This window comes from Myotis nattereri, assembly GCF_964212035.1.
Source record: "Myotis nattereri genome assembly, chromosome: 5".
NCBI classification, from domain to species: Eukaryota; Metazoa; Chordata; class Mammalia; order Chiroptera; family Vespertilionidae; genus Myotis; species Myotis nattereri.
The window spans coordinates 6,683,533-6,706,982 of record NC_138080.1 but is presented as its reverse complement, the minus strand read 5'-3'; the positions used below and the strand labels follow the sequence as shown (position 1 = coordinate 6,706,982).

General features: G+C 47.3%; 1 protein-coding gene and 1 pseudogene across 2 annotated transcripts in view; both read right to left on the bottom strand.

Annotated features, from left to right (window-relative positions):
* The window catches only part of INSR (insulin receptor), a 152,535-nt gene that overhangs the window by 5,591 nt on the left and 123,494 nt on the right, over positions 1 to 23,450 (bottom strand). Inside the window, exons 14-20 of the mRNA XM_081091947.1 lie at positions 17,947 to 18,106; positions 14,442 to 14,541; positions 12,626 to 12,693; positions 10,799 to 11,043; positions 9,413 to 9,523; positions 9,169 to 9,328; positions 7,433 to 7,562 (exon numbers count right to left, since the gene is read on the bottom strand). Of these exons, the coding sequence (XP_080948073.1) occupies positions 7,433 to 7,562; positions 9,169 to 9,328; positions 9,413 to 9,523; positions 10,799 to 11,043; positions 12,626 to 12,693; positions 14,442 to 14,541; positions 17,947 to 18,106 (974 nt within the window). The remainder of the gene's footprint in view (positions 1 to 7,432; positions 7,563 to 9,168; positions 9,329 to 9,412; positions 9,524 to 10,798; positions 11,044 to 12,625; positions 12,694 to 14,441; positions 14,542 to 17,946; positions 18,107 to 23,450) is intronic.
* Positions 19,623 to 23,298, bottom strand: LOC308519215 (protein Mis18-beta-like; annotated as a pseudogene). Its single transcript has 2 exons — positions 23,252 to 23,298; positions 19,623 to 20,132 (listed from the first exon to the last, which is right to left on the bottom strand). The product of its transcript is annotated as a protein Mis18-beta-like (transcript).

Genomic DNA, 23,450 nt, shown 5'->3' with positions numbered 1-23,450 from the left:
GAGAAGCCAGGAGTCCTAGGCCTACACTAGACTCCCAAGCCCGGAGTGTCAATCCTGGGAAGAAGAGCCCACAAAACATCCGGCTGTGAAAATCAGTAAGGAGTCCATCCATCTAGGTGAGATGAAAGGCTGCTGGAAAACCCAGGCATTCTCTTAAAGGGCCCATGCACAGACAGCACCTGGGGAGCTGTGTGTCGGGGTGGGCAACAGAGACAGACAGGGAGAAGCAAGTTGTGTGGCCTCAGGGCAAGGGTGGGGAGGGATAGCTGTCATTGTCCCTGAGTTGAGCCCTCTTCCTCAGCCAAATCTTAAACTGCATGACTCTGATGAACTTCACTTGCCAGAGCCTGACAACTCCCTGCGATTTGGCCTCACCCGACTCACCTACCCGCTGAGAATCTTGCAGCAGCTGAGCCACATGGGCAGCTGGTAGGCAGCTATAGGCCTTAGGATACCCTGTGCCTTTCGCTGAGCAGCCCAAAGTTCAGAACTGGTGGCAGGAGGCCTCGGTTCACAGCATGGCCCATCCCCTGCACCTCTAGACCCAGAACAGGAAGCTACCAACCACAGAACACTTTGTAGTTCTTACCAGGTAACCCCATGCCAGTCACAGGCAGTGGCTAACATAGACCTGCAACAGAGTCCCTCTAACAGACCCCCAAACAACATACCCAATGGCCGGCTTCAGACCACAACACCCCACCAGATAAGCTAAACAAGTGGCTTGCATCAGAGTCCACTCAGGCAATTCCCAATCTATGAGGTCATCACCCACACAGAAGCTCATTCGCTGTGGTTGTGGCCAATCCTCATAACCAGTAAGCCTGAGGGTCAATCCCACCCACTGACATGACAACAGCAATCAAGACTCAATTATCACAGGAGGGCACTCCTGGAGCCCTCAGCTTAAGTAATCAGAGAGAATGCACCACTGGGTGCCACAGGTAACCTACCACATAAGGCCACCCTTTCAAGACTAGGAGATGTAGCAGATCTACCACATACCTAAAAGCAAACACAGAAATGCAGCCAAAATGGGGACACAAAGAAACATGTCCCAAATGAAAGAACATGAAAAAACTCTAGGAAAAGAACTAAACAAAATGGAGGCAAACAACCTACCAGATACAGAGTTGAAAACACTGGTTATAAGGATGTACAAGGAACTTAGGGGAAGAATAGATGAACTCAGTGAAAACTACAACAGATAGTAAGCATAAAAAAGGACATGGAAACCATAAACAAGAACCAGTCAGACATAAAGAATACACTGGAATGAAGAATACACTAGATGGAATCACAGCAGATTAGATGAAGCTCAGGATCAATTCAGCAATTTGGAAGACAAGACAATAGAGAACACCCAATCAAAACAGGAAAAAAACGACAAATTATTAAGATCATAACTATAGGATTCCAAGACAACTGCAGAGTAGCTGGAAATTCCATCTGCTTGCTCCCAACACTAGACTGGACTTGCGGCCAAACTGGAGAGCAAGCAGCTTGAAAAGCCAGCTAAAGTGTAGCTGATCTGAAATACTGAAAGCAGGGAATGTGGGGAAAGACGAGAAGATGCAGAGAGGGTGAGTCAACTTGCGCAGTTGCACAGCTAGAAAGCTGGAGGGTATGGCAGCAAAGCCCCCACCCTCTGGAAGTGTGGTCTCAGACCGACACAGGGATCCTCAATCCAGAACAACAGAGAGAGAGAAGCAGAGCCCACATAGTATCAGGTAGTGGGGATCAGTGGGGATTTTGTCCACCTGGGAGAGACAGACCACACCCATCCTAGGCAAAGAGCAACTTCTTTGTTTCAACACCAGCCTGGGAAGTGAATTTCAATCTGTGCATGCTGGAGGGGCCATGCAGCAGAGCTGGGGGCAAGTGGAGGGGTCTGATTAGTACACCCAGCAGTGATTCTGAGGGACCCTCTTTTCTCGGGAAGACCTTTGAGCAGAGAGCCAGACAGGGTCTGGTCTGTGTGAATTGGGAAAGAGGACCCGTCTTGCTGACCTTAAGCACACCAGTGGTGCCCTGTCCCCTCACCTGCAAAACTACTAGGTCTGCCCCATGCTGCTCTGATCCAAGGCAAAGGGGAATGGCGTTGGGCTGGAAATGCTGCTCAGTTTGATGGTGCCACGGACTTGGACATTTGGCCTGGAGGGGAGGCTGGGCTGAGGCCCCACTTAGCAGGGGCTAGACATGTGAAAAGATTAAAGTGCCAAGTGAGGATGAATTTTTTTAATCCCCTCCTACTTGGTGTGGTGGTGAGGGGGTGCCAGAAAGCCAGGCAAAGCTGAAGTACTGCAACTGTGTCTTCTGGGTGGGCTTCTGTCCAGGAGACAGACAAGCACGGGCTGGGCTTTTCGGATGCATTCGGAAGTAGACAGAGGTCCCTAGTAAGTTCAGCCAGCACAGCCCTGGAGAGGAGAGGAAGTACCCGCCACCCCTCCTACACGTTACAGACAACACTCCCAACACTGTCTGTTTAAACCACCCTGGCCAGATCCCGGATTCCTCCACGGAACACAGTTTCATGGGGTAAGGGAGAGCATCTCAGAGCAGGGACATTCAAGGCACAACCGAGACAGCCCAGACGTGGGCTCTGGAGGCATTGCCACAGAACTACTTGGGGCTCCACCCTGACAAGCTTCAGACAGGTTGCTGAGTGCCAGGCAGGGATAGTGACTGACACTGGCCTGCACCAGAGAACCTCCAGAAGACCTGGAATCAGCACACCGAGTGGCCAATTCGAACAACATCAGAGCAAAATCCAGCAAGCTCCACAAAGAGCAAATTCATTCTATTTTTTTCATTCTCTTTACTTTCGTCTTTTTTTCATGTTTTTCTTTTCCTATTCTATTTTTCATTTTACATTACTATTTATTATTTTTCATTATTATTAATACTTCATTTATTTTCTTATTTTCATCTTTTGTCTTTCTTTTCCTTCAGATTCTCTTTTTTGGTTTCTAGTTTCTTCCCTAATTTTTTGGTCTCATGTCTTTTAGTATCTTTTTCTTTTCTTTTCTTATTCTATTATTTTATTGTTGTTGTTTTTGTTCTGATTGTTGTTTTGTTTTTTCTTCATGTTGGTTTCAGTTTGGGCTTATTTTGTCTTGTTTTGTTCTGTAAGCACCTGTATAACGGTTGGCAGATATGGTTGGGATTGAGCCTCACAGGACAGCCAGAGGGTTGAGCCTTCCCATGAGTGAGAAAATAGCAATCGAGACCCAAATACAATAGGAGGGCCAACATAACCCACACAAGGGACATTCATAGAGCACCCAGTTCAAAAGATCAAGGAGACTACACCACTGGATCCCACAAGACAACTACAGAAGGCCACCCCACCAAGACAGGTAGAAATAGCAGTTCTATGCAATACATCAAAACAAACACAAAGAAACAGCAAACATGGGAAAACAAAGAAACAGGTTCCAAATGAAAGAACAGGAGGAATCTCCAGAAAAAGAGCTAAATGAAATGGAGGCAAGCAAATTATCAGAAAACAGAGTACAAAGTAATGATTTTAAGAATGCTCATAGAAACCATGAAAAACAACCAACTGAATAACATATCTTAAATAGAGGAATAAACAGTAGGTTAAAAGAAGCAGAGAACCAAATCACAAAATTAGAAGACAAAGTAGGAAAAAAATCACTCAATCAGAGCAGCAAAAATAGTAACAATAATAATTAAAAAGCATGAAGATAGTTTAAGGGAACTTTGGGACAACATGAAACATAACAATATCAGCATCATAGGGGTATCACAGGGAGAAGAAAGTGACCAAGGGATAGAGAACCTGTTTGAAGTAATAATGACAGAAAACTTCCCTAAACTGGTAAAGGAAAAAGTCACACAAGTTCAGGGCACACAGAGAGTCACAATCAAGATGAACTCAAAAAGAACCACACCAAGGCACATCATAATTAAAATGGCAAACATTAAAGACAAAGAGAGAATTTCATGGGCAACAAGAGAGAGACAGGTTACCTATAAGAGAGTTCCAATAAGGTTGTCAGTTGATTTCTCAAAACAAACACTACAGGCAGATGGGAATTGCGTAGGCATTCAAACTTATGAAACACAAAGATCTGAAACCAAGACTATTCTATCCAACATGGCTGTCATTTTAAATTTAAAGTGAAATAAAGTGCTTTCCAGACGGGGGGGGGGGGGGGGGGGCGGGGTGGCGCGGGGAAAGACTAAAGGAGTTTATTACCACTAAATTAGCACTGCAAGAAATGGTAAAGTGAGTGCTGTAAGAATAAGAAGAAATAGAGAGAGGAACATAGGCATAAATAGTAAGAATGGTGATAAGTACCTATCAATAACAACCTTACACATAAATGGATTAAATGCTCCCATCAACAGGCATAGGGTAGCTGAATGTATAAGAAAACATGACCCATATGTATGCTATGCACAAGAGACCCACCTCAGAACAAAGACTCACACAGGATGAAAGTGAAGGGGTGGAAAAAATTTTCCTTGCAAAAGGAAACAAAAAATAAGCTGGAATAGCAATGCTTATATCTGACAAAATAGGCTTCAAAACAAAGGCCATAACAAGAGCCAGTGAAGGTCACTACATGATACTAAAAGGATGGGTCCAACAAGAGGATATAACCTTGGTAAACAAATAGGCACACAATATAGGAGGACCTAAGTATATAAAAAAACAAACCTCTTGAAGGACTTTAAGGGAGAGATCAACAGCCATACAATCATAGTACACAATGTTAACACCCAATGACATCACTGGATAGATCTTCCAGAGAAAAGAGCAACAAGAAAACAGCGACCTTAAACAACACTGAATCAGATGGATTTAATTGACATTTACAGAACATTTCAAACCAAAGCTGCAGAATATACATTCTTCTCAAATGCCTATGGAACATTCTCAAAGACAGATGAAATGTTAGGAAACAAAATGAGTCTTAACAAATTCAAGAAGATTGAAATCATATCAAGCATCTTCTCAAGTCACAATGGCATGAAACTAGAAATTAACTACAATAAAAAACCTTAAAAACATTTAAACATGTGGAGGCCAAACAGCATGTTATTAAACAATGAATACGAGATCAAGGAAAAAATAAAAAATTTCCTGGAAACAAATAAAAACGAACACACAACAATCCTGAATCTATGGTACACAGAGAAAGCAATCCTGAGAGGGAAGTTCATAGCATTACAGGCCAACCTCAAGAAACAAGAAAAAGCTCAAATAAACAATCTAACTGTACAGCTTAAAGAACTAGAAAAAGAACAACAAGAAAACTCCAGAGTAAGTAGAAGGTAAAAACAATACAGAGCAGAAATAAATAATATAAAAACAAACAAACAAAAAACAAAAAATCAATGAAACCAAGAGCTGGTTCTTTGAAAAGATAAACAAGATTAAGGAATGTTTAGCCAGATTCATCAAGAAAAAAGAGACAGGGCCAAATAAATAAAATCAGAAATGAAAGAGGTGAAGCAACAACTGACATCACAAAAATACAATGGATTGTAAGACATTACTAAGAAAAACTATATGCCAACAAATTGGACAAGCTGAGTGAAATGGACAAAATCCTAGAAACATACAGTCTTCAAAAACTCAATCAGCAAGAATCAGAAAACCCAAATAGACTGATTAAAAATAATGAAATTGAAGCAGCAATAAAAAAAAAAACTCCTAGCAAACAAAAGTCCTCGTCCACACTTCACAGGCAAATTTTACCAGACATTCAAAGAACTAACACCTACCATCCTCAAACTATTCAAAAAATTCAAAAAAAGGGAAGACTTTCAAGCTCTTTTTACAAGGCCAGCATTACCCTAATTCAACAACCAGATAAAGATACTACAAAGAAAGAAAATAACAGGTCAATATCCCTGATGAACATAGATTCTGAAATCCTCAACGAAATATTAGCAAATAGAATCCAGCAAGACATTAAAAAGATCATACACTAAGTGGGATTTATTCCAGGGATGCAAGGTTGTTGCAATATTTGCAAATCAATAAATGTGATACATCACATAAACAAAATCAAGGACAAAAATTACATCGTTATCAATAGACACAGTAAAGAATTTGACAAAATCCAATACCAGTTTATAAACAATCTCTCATGAACCTCTCAGCAAAGTGGAAATAGAGGAATCATATATCAACATAATAAAGGCCATATATGAAACGCCTACAGCCAACATCACAATGGGCAAAAACTCGAAGAGTTTTCTTTAAGATAAGGAGTAAGACAGCAATGCCCTTTCATCACTTTTATTCATCATGGTACTGGAAGTCCTAGCCACAGCGATCAGAAAAGAAAAAATAAAAGATACTGAATTGGAAAGAAGAAAATAAAACTGTCATTATTTGCATGTGACATAATATTGTACACAGAAAACCCTAAAGCTCCACAAAAAAAACTACTAAATTTAATAAATTAATTCAGCAAAGTATCAGGACACAAAATTAATATTCAGAAATTGATGGCATTTTTATACACGAAAAATGAACTCTCAGAAAGAGAAAAAAATCCAATTTACCATTGCAACAAAAAAGGTACCTAGAAATAAACTTAACCAAGGAGGTAAAAGACCAATAGCACATTGAAACTATAGCATATTGAAAAAACTATAGCATATTGAACGATAAAAAACTATAGCATATTGAAAAAAAGAAAGTGAGGAAGATAAAAGTGCCCATTAATAGACAATTGGATAAAGATGTGGTACATACATGCAACGGGATATTACTCAGCCATTAAAAAGAACAAAATCTTACCCTTTGCAACAACATGGATGGCCTTAGTGGGTATTATGCCAAGTGAAATAAGGCAGACAGAGAAAGACAAATACATTGTGATTTACTTACATGTGAAATCTAAAAAACAAAATAAGCTAACAATCAAAACAAAAACAAACTCTAGATACAGAGAACAAACTGAGAGTTAACGTGGGAGGGGGAGTTGGGGGCTTTGGATGGAAAGGTAAAGCAATTCAGAGGTACAAATTGATAGTTACAGAACAGTCACAGTACAGCACAGGGAATATAGTTCATAATACTGTAATAAGTATGTATGATGCCCTAGACTTATGGGGGGATTGCTTCGTAAATATTACAGATGTCTAACCACTATACTGTATTCCTGAAACTAACATAATATTGAATGTGAACTGTAATCGAAAAACAAACACATAAGTAAATAAAAATGAAAAAAAAAGATTTATGCTGCCTTCAGAAATGCTATAAAATTAGTCCCCACTGGAATGTAGCAGTAGCTGTGCAAGGGTACTCAGACATGACCTTCCCTTCATTTTGTTGATGACCAGGAGGAAGGCAGGTGTTAACTGCCCCTTTTACTCAAACTAGAGGAGCACCCTGGAATTCAAGCCCAGCGCTCTACCAGCCGGCCCACGCACAACTCACCACATGTCGGAAGAAGCGGTAAAGACCCCGTCCTTCAAAGATTCAGGTGCCATCCACCTCACAGGAAGCAGACCTTTGCCACCTTTCCGGTAATAATCCGTTTCGTAGATGTCTCTGGTCATTCCAAAGTCTGACAACAAACAGTTCACAAACTCTTACCTTCAGCCTGTGGCTCAGGTGTCCACCATCTTCACAGCCCCACCCCTGGCCGAGCCCTCAGACAGGCTCACCTGCGGCCACCAAATCCCAGGAGAATGGATTCTGAGGGTGCTCATGGGACGTGGAGGAAGAGGAGGGCCACCATTTAAAGGAGCAAAAAACCGATGTTCTGGCCAGAGCTTGGGAATCCCATTCTCAGAAACACTTCCTTCTCACCCATGACTCACATGTAACCCAAATCGAACTATTAACTCTCTGCAGCCAACCTACTTCCCCCCATTGGATATGGCCCCACCTAACAGCCAGTTGCCCCGCCAGAAAACCAGAGTTGGGTCCTCTTTCGACCACCCCCTTTCCTCTCAATGAGAAACAGTGGGGAGTCCTACCCACTCTTATTCCACACCCCTTTCTAACTCTCTATTTCTCTCCATTGTCCCAGAACCCACCAGGCCTGACACCCTCGCTCACCTACAGGACCCTCCCTCCATCCTGACTGACAGCCACTGACCAAGAGAAGCTACATACATAGAACGACATCACTTCACCATTTCCTGCTTCCCTTGCTGATACAGGACAAGATCTTTAGGGATTATAAAGAGGATAACATCCTTCCTTGCTTCCCACTGACTGCTAACGAAGGGGAATGTCTTTTTTTGGTTCATAAAGAGAATCACATCACTTCCCGCTTTGCTCGGACGGCCTAGGATAACGTCTAGGTGACTTGCCGTGACTTGCAAAACCCTTCTGGGTCTGGCTCCTGTCTCTCTCCCTAACCGCATAGCTCCTGCTGCTCTGTACCCTCCACATTCAGCCATCGCCCGGCCTTGTGGCCTTTGCATGTGCTGTAACGACCCCTGGGATGCTGTCACTCAGGTCAACTTCTAATCCTCCCAGTCTTGAAATGGTGCCTCTTTTCAGAGAGGAAGTCCATTTCCTTCCCCACCGTCTTTAGCTTGTCTGAGTGTGAACTATTGTATTGTTCACCTAGAACAGCTCTGTCCAGACTGCCTGTGGTGATGAACACGGTCTATACCCACACCGTCCAATATGGCAACCACTGGGCTCAAGGTGGCTACTGGACACCTGAAATGGCCCAGGCACCAGCAAGCTAAATTTTTAACTTTACTTAATGCAAGTTAACGTAAACGCAGGTGGGCACATGCGGCCAGTGGCTACTGTGCTAGACAGTGTGGGTGAGGACTGCAAGCTCATGAGGGCAGGAAAGCCAGGGGACTTGCTCAGTGGCTTGCACATACAGGGTACACTAACATTATTTAAAGAAGTGAGTGAGTGAGTTAGTAAACAAATGCAATTAAATCACAGGGTGGAACTTTGTAAAGTATACGATTGTCAAAACTAATATGAATGTAAAATGCAATTAAAAAATAAAAAAAAATTTAAAATTTAAAGTAAAGAAAAAGAACTTTTGGGAAAAAAATTACAGTGTGGGGATCAGGGGCCCATCCCAAGCCTTGCCTCTTTGCACTGGAAAAGCTTTAACAACCCATGACAGACAATTACTTCTGAAACGGAACGTGACCTGGGCCATACATTCCCAAGCAGAAAGGCAGACAAACCTCCAATTTTGACGGTAAAATCGTGGGCGACCATGCAGTTTCGAGCTGCGAGGTCCCGGTGCACAAACTTCTTGGCGTTCAGGTATGCCATTCCGTCAGCAATCTCCGCTGCCATCTGAAACATCTCTTGCAGGGTCGGGGGAGGTCGGCCAGGGTTATTCTAAAGTCAAAACAGGAGGCTGTGCTCAGCGACACGGGGTCAGGGCCAGGAGGGAGCGCCCTGTGGGGCACCCGGGCAGCTCACCTCAGCGTCAGGCCGCAGGGAACGCAGGTGGCTCTTCAGGTCTCCGTGAGTCATGAGCTCCATCACCACCAGCGTGGGCTGGCCTTTGGACACCACCCCGAGGAGGCGGACCTGCAGAGCAAGCATGTGGGGGGTCAGGGAGGTCTCGGGTGAGGGTCTATGGGAAGATTGCAACTCGCAGGGGCCTCCCTGTCTGGTCACACACAGCATCCTGCTGCCGGGTAAACCCTAGCCTGTCCGATCAAATGCCAGGGTCAACACCTGGGGAGGGAGAACCAGGAGGGGGAATTCAGAACTCCCAGTGGTGGGTGGCGCATTCCCACAGTCAGACCTCTGCACAGCTGTTCCCTCTGCCTGAGGCTCTGTGCCCTCACATGTCCACATGGCTGTCCCTGTATCTTTTATGTCTTTGCTCAAATACACCTTCCCCACTCCCGAATTCCCAACCCCCGCCCCCGCCCTGCTCTCCTTTGTGCCACAGCGGCGCCTCCTAACAAGGGACCCAGTGGGGTTGGAGCGCCCGCACGGCTGGGCTGGAAGCACCTCAAGGGCAGAAGCTGACTCATCACAGACATGGGAACGGGGCTTGGCACAGAGCGGGAGCTCTGCGAGGGCGCGTGGGGCGGAGACGAAGGGACGCGAGGTTCACGGAGAACCGAGGCAACGGGAAGCAGAAGGCAGGAAGAGTGTGTGCCGACCTGTGGGGGCGGGGCCGCGGGAAGGTGCACCACTGTGTGTTTCAGGGTTAAAGAGGTGCTGAGAGGATGATGAGATGGAAGATTCGAGAAAGCACTCGGGCAAAAAGAGTTTGGTTCCAGGTGAGGTGGGACTGGAGAAGGGCTGGGGCGGGACAGGGTCCACACCCGCTGTCCTCATGCTCTGTGCACAGGGCGGGAGAGCAGCAGAGCGGAGTGGGAGAGGGAACCCACAGGCAAGTGATGATGGAAAGAAAAGAAGGCGCATCACTGGAAGGGTCACTTGAGAGGGCTGCGAGGCCGAGGGAATTGGCGCTTCTGCATGTCTCAGGCCTCCGTTCTTGGAGCTGCTCCTCACTTGCTAACCCGCTGCTAAACTCAGCGCCAGGCCAGGTCATAAACATCCTGGAACAACACGGGCCAGTTTCCACCCCCCATGGCATCTGCAACTAACCAGCCTGGTGACCTCCCCCCTGCCCTTGCGGGGAGAATTACACCAGCAGTTTCTGCCTTTATAAATCCTGCCCTTCTTCCTTCTCTCTGGAGCGCAGTGTAGCTGTCACCTGAGTTTGGGTCTCTTGGGTTACAACTCTTTGCTCAAATCCATGCCTTTTTTCTCCATTACTGCCAGGACCTCTTCTCTAAGGAACAGAGGTGCCTTTGTCTGCTCCCAGGGCACTTCGGGACTCACCACGTGATGGCAGGCGAAGCCTTTCATGACGGAGGCCTCGTTGAGAAACTCGATCCGCTCCCGCATGCTGGCCGACTCGTTGACTGTCTTCACCGCCACTCGAGTCTCCGCCTCGCCCTTGATGATGTCCTTGGCGTTGCCCTCGTACACCATGCCGAAGGAGCCCTGCCCCAGCTCTCGCAGGAGGGTGATCTTCTCCCGCGGCACCTCCCACTCGTCCGGCACATACACAGAACATGGGAACACTGCTCCTCACTTATCTACACCGTGTCTTCGGGGGACCCCGCCACCTCCCACCCGACCCCACAAGTGTTCATTAAGTGACTTCTGTGATCCAGGACCTCTGCCAGGCACACAGCCAAGAATAGGACACAGCCAAGTATGGGTCCCTGCCCTCATGGAGGGCACGGCCGAGACTCGGAGAGAAGCCACCCCAGCCCAGGGTCTTTCCCGGGAAGTGCCGAGCTGGGCCTGCATCCCACCCCATCTGTCTGATTCAGAGACCCACTGTCCACGGATGCCACTTCCCATCTAAGGCTGTTTCTGCAAAGTGCCAAGGGGCTGGGCACCACCAGCCTGTGAAACCCAGACACGGAAGTGAGCCCACCCAGGACCGCCGAGCGTCAGCGGGTCCACAGGCAGGTGCGGCCACGTGGGTGGAACCAGAACTGTCAGCCGAGCACAGCCCTGGGAACAGATCCACCAAACTGTGCACTAACTAATGGTGGGTTTAAGCCACTGTTTGGGGGGCTTTGTTATACAGCAAACGAATGCAGACAAATGCACGAAGGCCGGGTAAGAAAAGCCCAATGGTCCCTGCCTTCCCCTGTGCCATCCCGGTGACGGGCTAACTGCGTCCCTCCCCAAACTCATAGGCTGAACCCCTAACTCTGGGACTCAGAATGTGCCTATATTTGGAAATAAGGTATTTAAAGAGAAAATCAACGTGACGTGAGGTCACAGGGTGGGCCTTAGTCCGACATGACTGGTGTCCTTACAAGAAGGAGATTAGGACGCAGACACTCAGGGAAGGCCATGTGTGGACACGGGGAGAGACAGCCATCGACACACCGAGGAGAGCAGACTCGGGAGAGGATAAGCACCTCCCTTCATGAGAGTCACCTGAGTCTGTACGTCTCATCGGAAAGGATGGAAACAAACCTGGGCACCTAAAACACCGCCCCGTCTCCCACGCCCGTGTCCTGCTGGGCAATGGCGCTCCTGCCTTGAAAGTCACTTTTTTACTTTTGCTGCATGAAGTAGTTTAGAAACTTGTCATGCAACAGGTGCCTTCCGCTGGGAAGGAACGGCCAGGCCTGCCTACAGCGGCCACTCACTGCGTTTGGGACAATCAGGGAAAGTATGGGTGTCAGACCTATGCTCCCTCCACCAGCATCACATCCAGTCTCAGCAGCCAACAGCAGGTGTGTCCCTGGCACTCACACCGCCTCCAACCCACCCTCATGCCCCTGCTTCTTGTCCTCCTCACCCCATCCACAATCTCCCATTTTGGCTCCCAATTCCCACCTCCCAGCTTGGGCACCAGGTTCAGACACTGCGTTCTCGTTCTGACCCTGAGCAAGCTCTGGCACAGTCCCCAAGCTCCACCCCCACAGCTGGGCACCAGGTTCTCGCCTCCCAGCCCAGCCCACAGGCCCAGGCGGCCCCCAGTGCTGTGTCTGCAGCAAGGGCAGGTCTTCACTCCAGTGAACAGGGGCTTGTCTCAGTCCCTTGGGGTGTCAACCCCTGACTTTCACCTGACACTGATGGCAAAGGAAACCGGACAGTAGGACTCTGGCCACCCACAGGGAGCAGGATGGTACTCACCATCGCTGGCGCTGAGGTACTCAGGGTTTGAAGAAGCATACAGTGGTCCCACCGGCCCGTCTGACTGCCTGGACGAGAAAAAAGGGAGGCATCCCAGTTTGAGATTCTCACGCGACTTCATGGGTCACTACAGGCTACAGGCCTCCCCAGCGTAAACAGCACCTTTGTCAGCAGCATCTACCCACTAGTGCGGCTCTGTAGCCATCTCATCCCAGGTCACAAGAAACAACTGTCAATAAGTGCTGGCGGGCTGTTCAGTGGTTAGAGTGCTGGCCTGCACACCGAAGGGCCATGGGTTCGATTCCCGATCAAGGGCATGTACGTGGGCTGCAGGTTTGATGCCCAGCCCTAGTTGGGGCTCACGCAGGAGGCAGCCAATCGATGTGTCTCTCTCACATCCACGTGTCTCTTATATTGATGTTTCTCTCTCTCCCCTTCTCACTGCCTCCTTTGCACTCTCTCTAAAAAATTAATGGGAAACATATCCACAAGTGAGGATTAACTAATTAACCAACTAACTAAACAAACAAATAAAACAGGCTTACAATTAAATAAATCATATTAAAAGCAAAGGTAATAATATTCAAAATTCACCACATCCTCATTATCATACTACATCTTACTATGATCAGTGCTCTTTTTAAAAAATACATATTTTTATTGATTTCAGAGAGGAAGAGAGAAGAAGAGAGAGATAGAAACATCAATGATGAGAGAGAATCATTGACTGGCCACCTCCTGCACACCCCTTACTGGGCATGTGCCCTTGACTGGAATCGAACCTGGGACCCTTCAGTCTGCAGACCTACGCTCTATCCACTGAGCCAAATTGGCTAGGGCTGATCAGGGCTCTTAAGGCCATCTACATCACCTCATTTATTTACATTACTAGAGGCCCGGTGCATGAAATTCATGCAGGGGGGCGGGGGGACTCAGCCCGGCCTGCACCCTCTCCAATCCAGGACCCCTCAGGAGGTGTCTGACTACCGGTTTAGGCCCGATCCCTGTGGGCCTAAACCGGCAGTCAGATATCCCTCTCGCAATCCGGGACCGCTGGCTCCTAATTGCTCACCTGCCTGCCTGCCTGATTGCCCCTAACCGCCTCTGCCTCGGACCCTCCCACCATGGCTTTGTCCGGAAGGAGAACTGGAAGGAGGACTGGACGACCAAAGATGTCCGGTCGACCTGGTCTAATTAGCATATTACCCTTTTATTAATATAGATTCTATATGTATGGCAGAGATACTATACAATAGTGAGCAACTGCACATCCGTTCCCAACTCTGCATTCAGTGACATCATGTCTGTAGCTTGAAATTAAGAAAGTGACAGAAAAAATGTTAATAATGCAGATTAAACTTAAATGTGTCATCTGTAGCCATGATGCCGTAAATGGCACAAAATAGTGAGAAAATATTATTTAAAAATTATTATCTGATTCTGGAAAGTCACTCCTGTTAACATATGTGTCTTATTTCAATTTTATCCTACTCTTTAACATAAACAAAATATCAATCAACATTCATGAACACTTGTTTATCAATTGCAACCATAGGCTGGCTATAGATACAAAGGTTCAGAAAAAACAATCAATGAAAACATTTGGTGAGGGAATTTACGATAAACCCGCATTGTATATTGTATTACGGCCATTATCTGTAAACTGCAAGCTACACATCCTTGAGATCAGCAAAACTTATAACAAACTCAGATACAGCTGTATCTATATCTAATCTATATCTATATCTATCTATATCTATATATCAGCTTAATTTTTCTGGAAAGCCGACTGTTCAGCATCCCCCACTGCACTAACCTCTTCCTCAGGAATAGGTAAATACTTCCAATCACAACACTGAAGAGGAAGACAAAGATGAGGGGGCCGATGATGATTTTTGCAATATTGGAGGGGACGTCTACTGAAATAGAGTAAGAAAACACATGTTTTGTATCAAAACGTGTTCACATCACAAATCACAATCACAAATGTAACAGTGGGCCACACACACTTGTCCCCCATCTCTCTTCTGTCCCTGAGCCTCTCTCTGCTGGTGTCCTAGGCCCCGTTTCCCAGCAGTCCTGAAACACCACTCGGCTCCTTGGGGCTGGGCAGGGGGCTCAGAGGGCCGCGATCAGGAAGCACACCCGGCCGCCCGCTTATCTTCCCCGCCCAGGGCCAGCTTCCTCACCATGCAACCCAGGCACCCCCCAGGCCCACGCTCAGGAGGGCCATGCTCTGGGTTGAATATTCCATGGTCATCATCTTGAAAGTTTTAATTCTTAAGAGTACTGCATTTTCATTTTGCACTGAGCCTCACAAATTAAACAGCCTGTCCTGATTCCAAACAGCAGCTCTGGCGGATGAAAAATCCACCAGGAGGTGTTCTCTGTGTGCTAGAGGGTCCTGCCCCGCCTCACTCGATGGCTGGCCCACGGACCTTGGTGGGTGGCCTTGTTGCCAGGAAGAGCACCAGGCAGGATCAAGTGCATTTTCCCCAAAGAACCTCTTTTAAACTAGCTGAAGAAATGCTATGTGGCCTTTATTTTTTAAATTTGCATATAAGGCCAAGTTGTCAGAACTTGTAAACAGGCCCATTTATTCAGTCTCTTCCAAGCCAAGGAAAAAATGGGTTGGGAGAAGTCAGAGAAGGAATCTGGTCATTTGGGTCCTTCAGGAATAGCAGTTCACTGAACAGGCACTGTTTGAAGTCTCTGTGCAGTGACCGTATTTAATCGTCCCATACGGCAAGGTGGGAGGTGCTCTGACTGCCAGCTAACAGGCTGGCAAACAGGCTCAGGGAGGAGAGGGGCCTTGCCCAAAGCCCCAGAACTGGCCCACAGGGCAGCATGCGTTTGGCCCAGGCCATCGGAGTAAGCTCTGACCAACGTCCCATCCTGCCTTCGGTGGCCAGCTCCATCCTGAGATATCTTGCCCTCCCGCACCTCGCACCTCCGTAGCTGACAGCAAACTCAGTGCCGTGTGCGGCGGCTTCTGGCAGGCTGAGAGTCTCCACAGATGTTTGGGGATTGAATGTAACATGAGAAACAGAAATGGCCTGGTTCTGGGCAGTTGCCGTGCAGTTAAATATCCCTCCTCCCCTCCCTTTTTCCTAAGGAGCAGGAAAGCTGGAGGCTGACGAGGGGCTAGGACTCAGCCTGTCTCAGAGCAGAATCTGAGAGTCTGAAAGGAGCTCTTGCTCTGGGTCGTACAAGAGCCGGTCATCCCCTGAGCGTGAGCACCTACTTACATTTTGCATCCTGGTGCCTTGCTCTCTCCGTTACAGGATGTGAATTTCTTTAAAAAGTATAGTTGACCTTTGAACACGCGTTTGAACTGTGTGGTCGCACTTATACATACTTTTTTTCAATAAATACACACAGTATTATAAATGTATTTCTCTTCCTTATGATTTTCTTAACATTTTCTTTTCTCTAGCTCACTTTATTATAAGAATACAGTATGTAATATATATATGTAGTTCAGTTTTTGGGGAGTTGAAAGTTATACAAGGATTTCCAATGGCACAGGAGGGTCCATACCCCTCACCTCTGTGTTATTCAAGGGTCGCCTGTAATCTAAGTGTAGCATTTAACGGTCCAGATTGGTCCAGATGTTTGGCTATTGTAAGCAACGCGGTACGGAATTTCTGTGAACACGTGTCTGTCTTAGACAGCTGTGTCCTTCCTGTACGTTTCTAGGGCCCAAGCTGTGGGCTCAGAGAGTGAGATCTCTGCTAAGACTTCTCATGCACGCTATTTAAACATGTTAGTACTCACCACCCATAGAACAATTCCATGTGCCTGAGCTCCTGGACAACACCAATTATTGTAATTATAAAATAAAGAAACCAATAACAACTTTGCCAATTTGATAACTTGAAAATTACAACTTGTTGTAATTTGCATTTTTTCTTTTTTAGTGTGATTTTGACAGAATATGGACTTTTTTCTTATGTTTTCTATTTATTTTTAAATGGGATATCTATGCTCTTTGTTTATTTTTATGTTAGGACATCTATCTTTTCCTCACCCTTGAACAACACAAGGGTGAGGGGTGCTGACACCCCCTCCCACAGTTGAAAATCTGCATTCATCTTTTGACTCCCCCAAAACTCAAATACTAATAGCCTCCTTACGAATAACATAAACAGATGAGTAACACGTATTTTGTAAGTTATTGGTATTATATACTGTATTCTCACAATAAAATAAGCTAGAGAAGAGAAAATGTCATAAAAAAACAAAGGATAATACACTTATTTATTTTTAAAAATTTGCATATATGTGGACCCACGCTGTTCAAACCCATGGAGTCAACCATATATTCATTTTATATTAAGGACATTAACTCTGTCAATGGTGCTACAAACATTTTTGCCACTCGGATATTTTCCTTTGCATTTTATTCGCTGGTGTCCCTGGTTCTTAAGAGGCAGATTCCAAATCGTTGGCATCCTAAGGAGGAGAGTGTCGGTTACTGATGCGCCTCTCGGAACACACCAGAGCTTATGCTAAGAGGTGGGATGACTCAGGACGGGGCTGGTCACCAGAAGAGCAAGCCTGTGATGGGAGGGTGAGACCTTCTGCCCGCCTGACCTCGAGAGAGGAGGGAGGCTCGAGATTCGGTGCTTCGATCAATCACACCTAGATAATGAAACCCCAAGGAAAACTCCGACGGCGAAGCTCAGAGGATGAATACGTGGACGTCGGGAGGGCAACATGACGTTTCCTACTCAATGAAGTGGACACGGCAGCCCTGTGCCCAGGACCCTGCCGGCCCTGGTCCTGGCTGTCTCTTTGTTTGGGTGTTCCTGACTTATCCTTCACTGTGTTTGTACTTACAGCACTTTCCTGAGTTCTGTGAGCCACTCTAGCAAAGGATCTAATAGGAAAGGGTCGGGAACCCCAAACTTGTGGCCAGTTCGTCAGAAGGGCAGGTGGCCTGGAGAATCCCCAAACTTGCATCTGCCATCTAGGTGAGAGCAGTCTTGTTGAAAACTGTGCTCTTAACCTTGTGGGTTCTGTGCTAACTCCAGTGGCAGCGTCAGAATCACAGTGCAAGACACCCAGTTGGTGTCAAAAATCTCACCCTAGTCCTGACCCTGACCACAACCATCCCAGCAAGAATCACCCCACTTTCCACACTCCCAGCACGCCAGGTACGCGAAATTCCAGCCAGCCAGGCAGAGGCCACACCCCACCCCTGCCCACCCAGGTCCCGCTCCCCCGGGTCTAGCACCTCCCGACCATTCCCAGAAATGTGCTGCTGTTCCCAGCAGCAAGCACAGCCCCAACTATTCTAAGTCACCATGCAGACTCACAGTAGTTCGTCACATAGAAATAGGTGGGTTCTGTCCAGGAACCATTGCCCGCCAGGGAGGTGGCCCGCACTCTCACGCTGTAATTCCCGGGCGACAGCCCGCGCAGCCGGCAGCCCCGCTCCAGGGCGAAGTGCCTGCGGGACACACACAGGTGCAGCTCCTGGAAGGCAGGAGGAGACACAATGTCGGGGCTGAGCTCCGTGCGCGCGGGAGCGCCCAGCCTGGGTGGGAATGCCATGGACAAGATCTGCTCAGGAATGACACACAAGGAGTTAAGGCCCCATCAGTGCAACATGCAAGGAACTTCGAGACTTCTGGAATTTTAGAACCTTAGCTCTACTGAAACACAGGTTATTGTGGTTGATAACAGCCACTCTTCCTAAACCACAGCCAAACATTTGACCTAGATTATTTCATTTAATTCTTACAACAACCCCATGGCTTAGCTCTCCTTAGAGACGAGGAAAGTGAGGCTTAGGGGAAAGTCGGAACTTTTGCTGTAAAGGGCCAGAGAGTAAATATTTTCAGCTTCAACGGGGAAGATGGTCACTGCCACCAACTCAACCCTGCCGTCACAAGCAGCCAGAGACAAATCCCAACCCTGCAGCATCTGTAATCAAACACAGTGGAGGCACCACACAATACTATTGTGTCCATTTTATTGCAACCATTTAAGATGTGGAAGCATTTCCTAGCCCACAAGTTGTACAAAACCAGGCATATAAAAATAGTTTGCCCACCGTGACTGAGGATGTGAAATGATTAGTCAAAGATCTTATAGCTGGTGAGTGGCAGGGCTGGCCTTTCAACCCTAAACTTTTTGGCTCCAAAACTTCTTGCTCCCACTCTGGGATAGTTTTTATTTTGTTTGTTTGTTTTGTTTTTTGAGAAAATGCAGAATATAAAACCTTTATTGCTTAACTGAAATGTTAATTCTTGGTTACAACTATTCATATAACTGCTCCATGTAGGAATCACAGTAGTCAACATTAAGTACAAATTTATTACCACACTAGAGGCGCAGGGCACAAAATTCGTGCACTGGAGGGGGGGGGGAGGAGGGGGGGGAGTTCCCCTCAGCCCAGCGTGCACCCTCTCGCAGTCCAGGACCCCTCATTCCCTACCGCCCGCCTGCTCGCTGCTCCTTAGCGCTGCCGCAGAGGCAGGAGAGGCTTCTGCCACCGCTGCTGCACTCGCCAGTCGTGAGCCCGGCTTCTGGCTGAGTGGTGCTCCTGCGTTTAGCGTCTGCCCCTTGGTGGTCAGTGCATGTCATAGTGACTGGTCGTCCCACCGATCGTTCCTCCATTCGGTCGATTTGCATATTAGTCTTTTATTATATAGGATATTTCTTAAGATAAGATCATTCATGGTACACTGCCCCTTAATCCCTAAATATGCAGTTAAAGTGTTTTCAGAAGTGACTATGAAACTGATAAGAAAGCTAAAATAATTTCTGAAGTCAAATAGCTATGAATCTGGGCCAGAGAGCTCCTTAATTTCTCATCTGCTATAAACAGCTTCACAAATCATTCAGAAAATCAGCCTAGATATAAACATAATAAACCACATTTCCTGTCCATTCTTGAAGTTGATCTTTCTTAAGAAATGGTCGAACAGCACCTGTCTTTGAAGATGGCAGTGAGGCCTGACCCTGATACTCAAGCTCTGGCTCTGGATCAGCTTTCTGCGTTGGATTGGTCAGGAGTCACTTCCTTCCGCATCTTCATCAGGGAACTTAAGTGAGTGTGTGTTAATATTATCTTCTCTTTTCGCATTCCATTTTGTCACTGGAAAGGCAGAAGTGACCTTTCAAAGCAGCCAGGGCAGCATGAGTAGAAAACAGATGGAAACCACTGGAAATCCCCCAGGAACTACAGAATAAAAGGTTTAAGTGCTGCCCTTGAGTAAACCTTCAACGCCAACAAGGAAGGAAGCTTCCAAAACAACATTATTGGTAACCCTGGAGAAGACGACGCCCGAGGGACCGGGCGAGGGGCACCGAGCTGGCGAGCATAGAGCACAGCGTGGCACCACGTGCACTGGGCACCACGCACACGCGGCCGGATGGCGGCTCCTCTGTCCCCAGCCCCTCGGAGCCCAGCGGCGAGGACCCCTTCACCACCTCCGTGTCCCACTCCATGGAAGTCGTAGCGGAGGATCCGTCAATTGTCTTCGTGCCATGCCCGCTGTGGGATGTTTTCACGGGACCTCCAGACGTCCCAGAGGGCAGGAAAGAAGGAACCCCTGTCCCCTAAATCACATTTCAAGCTCCCCACTGTGCCTCCTGGCCTCTGCCTCACCAGAACCAAACGGAAACATGGCTTGATGTCTTAACAAGTTTAAATTCTCCTCCCTTCCTGACCTTTCTTCTACTTCATTTAGAAAGGCGGGGATCTACCTAAATGTCTGATAAAGAGAGAAGGTAAGCATATACACCCCAGGGGTAAACAGCCAACTAGAGACTAACCCAGAGCTTATTAGGAAAGGCAGGAGGCTCACAGGGCCAAGTTTTGAAAACTTTCCAAACAACTCCGAGCTCACAGCGCGTGCAGAGAACTGGCCAGGAAAAGTTAGGAGAGCAAGAACTGAGAGCCCCCGTGCCCATCGTGTGACAACAGCAACCGGCAAACAAACCGGCGTAGGCGAGGCTGGGAGCTCTAGTCCAAAGGTTCTTACAAGGATGAGTCACCAAGTAGAAAGCGACAAACAAGTAAACACAGAAGCCAAAGGCAGCAACTATCCAGGACAAGGGGACATGCAACCTCCAACCTCAGTCATTTGCCCAGATGCTTCAGGGGTGGGGACTGAGAAGGGAGCATGATGGAAGGAACTAGAACTTGATAGTCTCCCCACAGACACCATAAAAAAAAAAAAAAAGAAGCCGGTGAGAGTTTTGTAAGGCTGGCAAAGCCATAGTGGTGCAAAACATTTTTAACTTTTATCAAAGCGATGCTAGACAAAAACTAAGATAGACTGTTGGAGGCCATGGACCAGTCGTGGCTATGAATAGGCTTTTTAAGAAGTTCCAGTAACCTCTCACTCTCTCCTAACCCCCCCAGCCCGCACCCCCCGCCGTGCCCCATCCCTCTGTTCCCCTACATGTTGAAAAGGGCTGGTCTGTCTGGGATCGGGGCCAGAGCAAAGGAGGATGGGGATTCATGATGGGGATCCCACTGCTGACCCATGGGCTTCAGGAACAGCAGAGGCAGGCCAGCCCACGGCAGCTGGAGGACACAGGAGTGGGTCCAATGCCAACAGGGCAACCAGGGACTGAGGGGTTCCTAGGACGTAGGACTTCGTCTCAAGCCTAAAAAATTCCAGGCAGGTGGGGTAGAGTTGGTCATAGCAGCAGGAATAAAATCAGGACGGTCTGCAGTGTAAACACACGTCACTCACTGCATAGAATCCATATTCTCCTCCTGCTTCCAACAACACCCCAAACTTCCTCTGGTAGCTGTACCTCCCCTTGAGTGTCTCCTGCCTCCCACCCTCAACCCCACCCGGGCTCCAGGGCCCGAAGAGTCCCATTGGTTAGGGAAGGGCACAGAACTAGACACAAATGAGCCATCACCGAAATGCAAATCAAGACCACAGTGAGGCAGCGCCTCACACTGACTGGCACGGCTCTAATAAGACAGACCAGGACAGGCTGGCAAGGACGCACAGAAATCACAGCCCGCACACGCTGCTGGTGGGCACAGAAAAGGGTGCAGCTGCTTTGGGAGAGCCTGGCATTTCCTTCAACGTTAAATGTCGAGTTACCATGTGACCCAGGAATTCCACTCCAAGGCATGCACCCAAGAGAACTGAAACATATGGCCACACAAAAACGTGTACATGCGTGTTCATAGCAGCATGATTCCTAAGAGCCGAAAGGTGGAAATAACCCAAATGTCCATCAACAGATGAATGGATAAACAAAATGTGGCCTCTTTATACAATGGAATAGTGTCTAGTCATAACAAGGAATGAATTACTGATATAAGCTACAATGTAGATGAACTTTGAAGACATTATGCTAATGAAAAAGCCAGAGACAAAAGGCTACATATTATATGATCCACATATGACATGTCCAGGTCAGTCAGATTCACAGAGGCAGAGAGTGGACAAGTGGTTGCCAGGAACTGGAGAGAGAGGAGGCGGAGAAGATTGGGGGTGGTGGCTGGGGGAGGTTATGAACATATCCTGAAATCGGCTGTGGTCAGTGTTGTACGAGTCTGTAAATGTGCTGAAAACTATTACATTGCACATGTTAATGGGTGTGTTTCATGGTAGGTGAACGTATCTTAACAGGCTGTTATTAAAAACCCCCATGGCCTGGCCCAGCCGGGGGCACAGTTGGTTGGAGCACTGTTCTGTCCACCAATTCCCTGTATGTGCACTGAGGCTGCAGGTTCCATTCCAAGTTGGGGAGCATACAGGAGGTAACCTCTCTCTCTTTCTCTCACTCCCTCACCTCCTTTCTCTCTCTCTAAAAAATAAAATAAAATAAAAATAAATATCAATAAACAGCTCCTCAGGTGAGGATTAAAAAATAATCCTCATCCCCATCAGCACACAGCACTCCCCTGGTCACGTGATTGGTCCCTGGGTGTCACGTGGCTCAGCCTGGATGGGCATGCTGGGACACCAATGATCTCGCTTCTGGTAGGCTTGGCGCTGAGCGGATATGAGACTTGATACCACAGAACCAAAGAAGGACAGCTAAGAGCTGCGGAGCTCACTGCAAGGACACTTACAATGCAGCTGGTACAAAGGAATTCTGGATCCAGCCATGTCTGAACTCCTTAAACTGTTCGGTTAGGGAACGAATTAGCTTCCCTTCTGCCATAAGCTGGTTTGATGGTGGCGGGTGGGGGTGGGAGGGGCTGGAGTGGGGGAGTTCTTAACGCTGGTGGAAGACGAGGATCTAACACCCAGAGCCTGTAATCTCAGCCTCTACATTATACTGAACAAAGGTCTTCCCAAACACCCTTACAAAGGCTGCGCATCCACCCACTTTACGGACATGCCCTGGTTTATGTGTCATTTCCAACAGGCACCCACCTCGTGCCTTGCACTTTTTGATGGTGACGAAAACATCATGAATAAAGTTTTACACTCGCCTCCAATTCCCAATTATTTCCTTAGGACACATGGGATTAACATACACAGAATAAGATAGTAACGCATCTTACAGTAATGACCCTCCATGAGTCACGCCTCCCTCTATGCAACCCTGAGAGGCCCCTCCTCTGCTGAGGCTGGGCTGGCCACTGTGCTCGCAGACATACATTCTTCTTTGTTTCTTTTTACAACTCACTGCAGCCACAAGAACAGGCCTCGGGCCAGATTTGGACCACAGGCCATCGCTTGCTGACTGCAGTTTTAAATCACGGTCAGAGCTGAGTATTTGGGGCCACATAGGGAGGCCCAGCTCACCTTTCTGACTCGGGAAGCCATGCTGTGCCCACCTGGTTACAGGATCGCCAACGTTCCAAGACACTGGGCAGTTTTGTTAT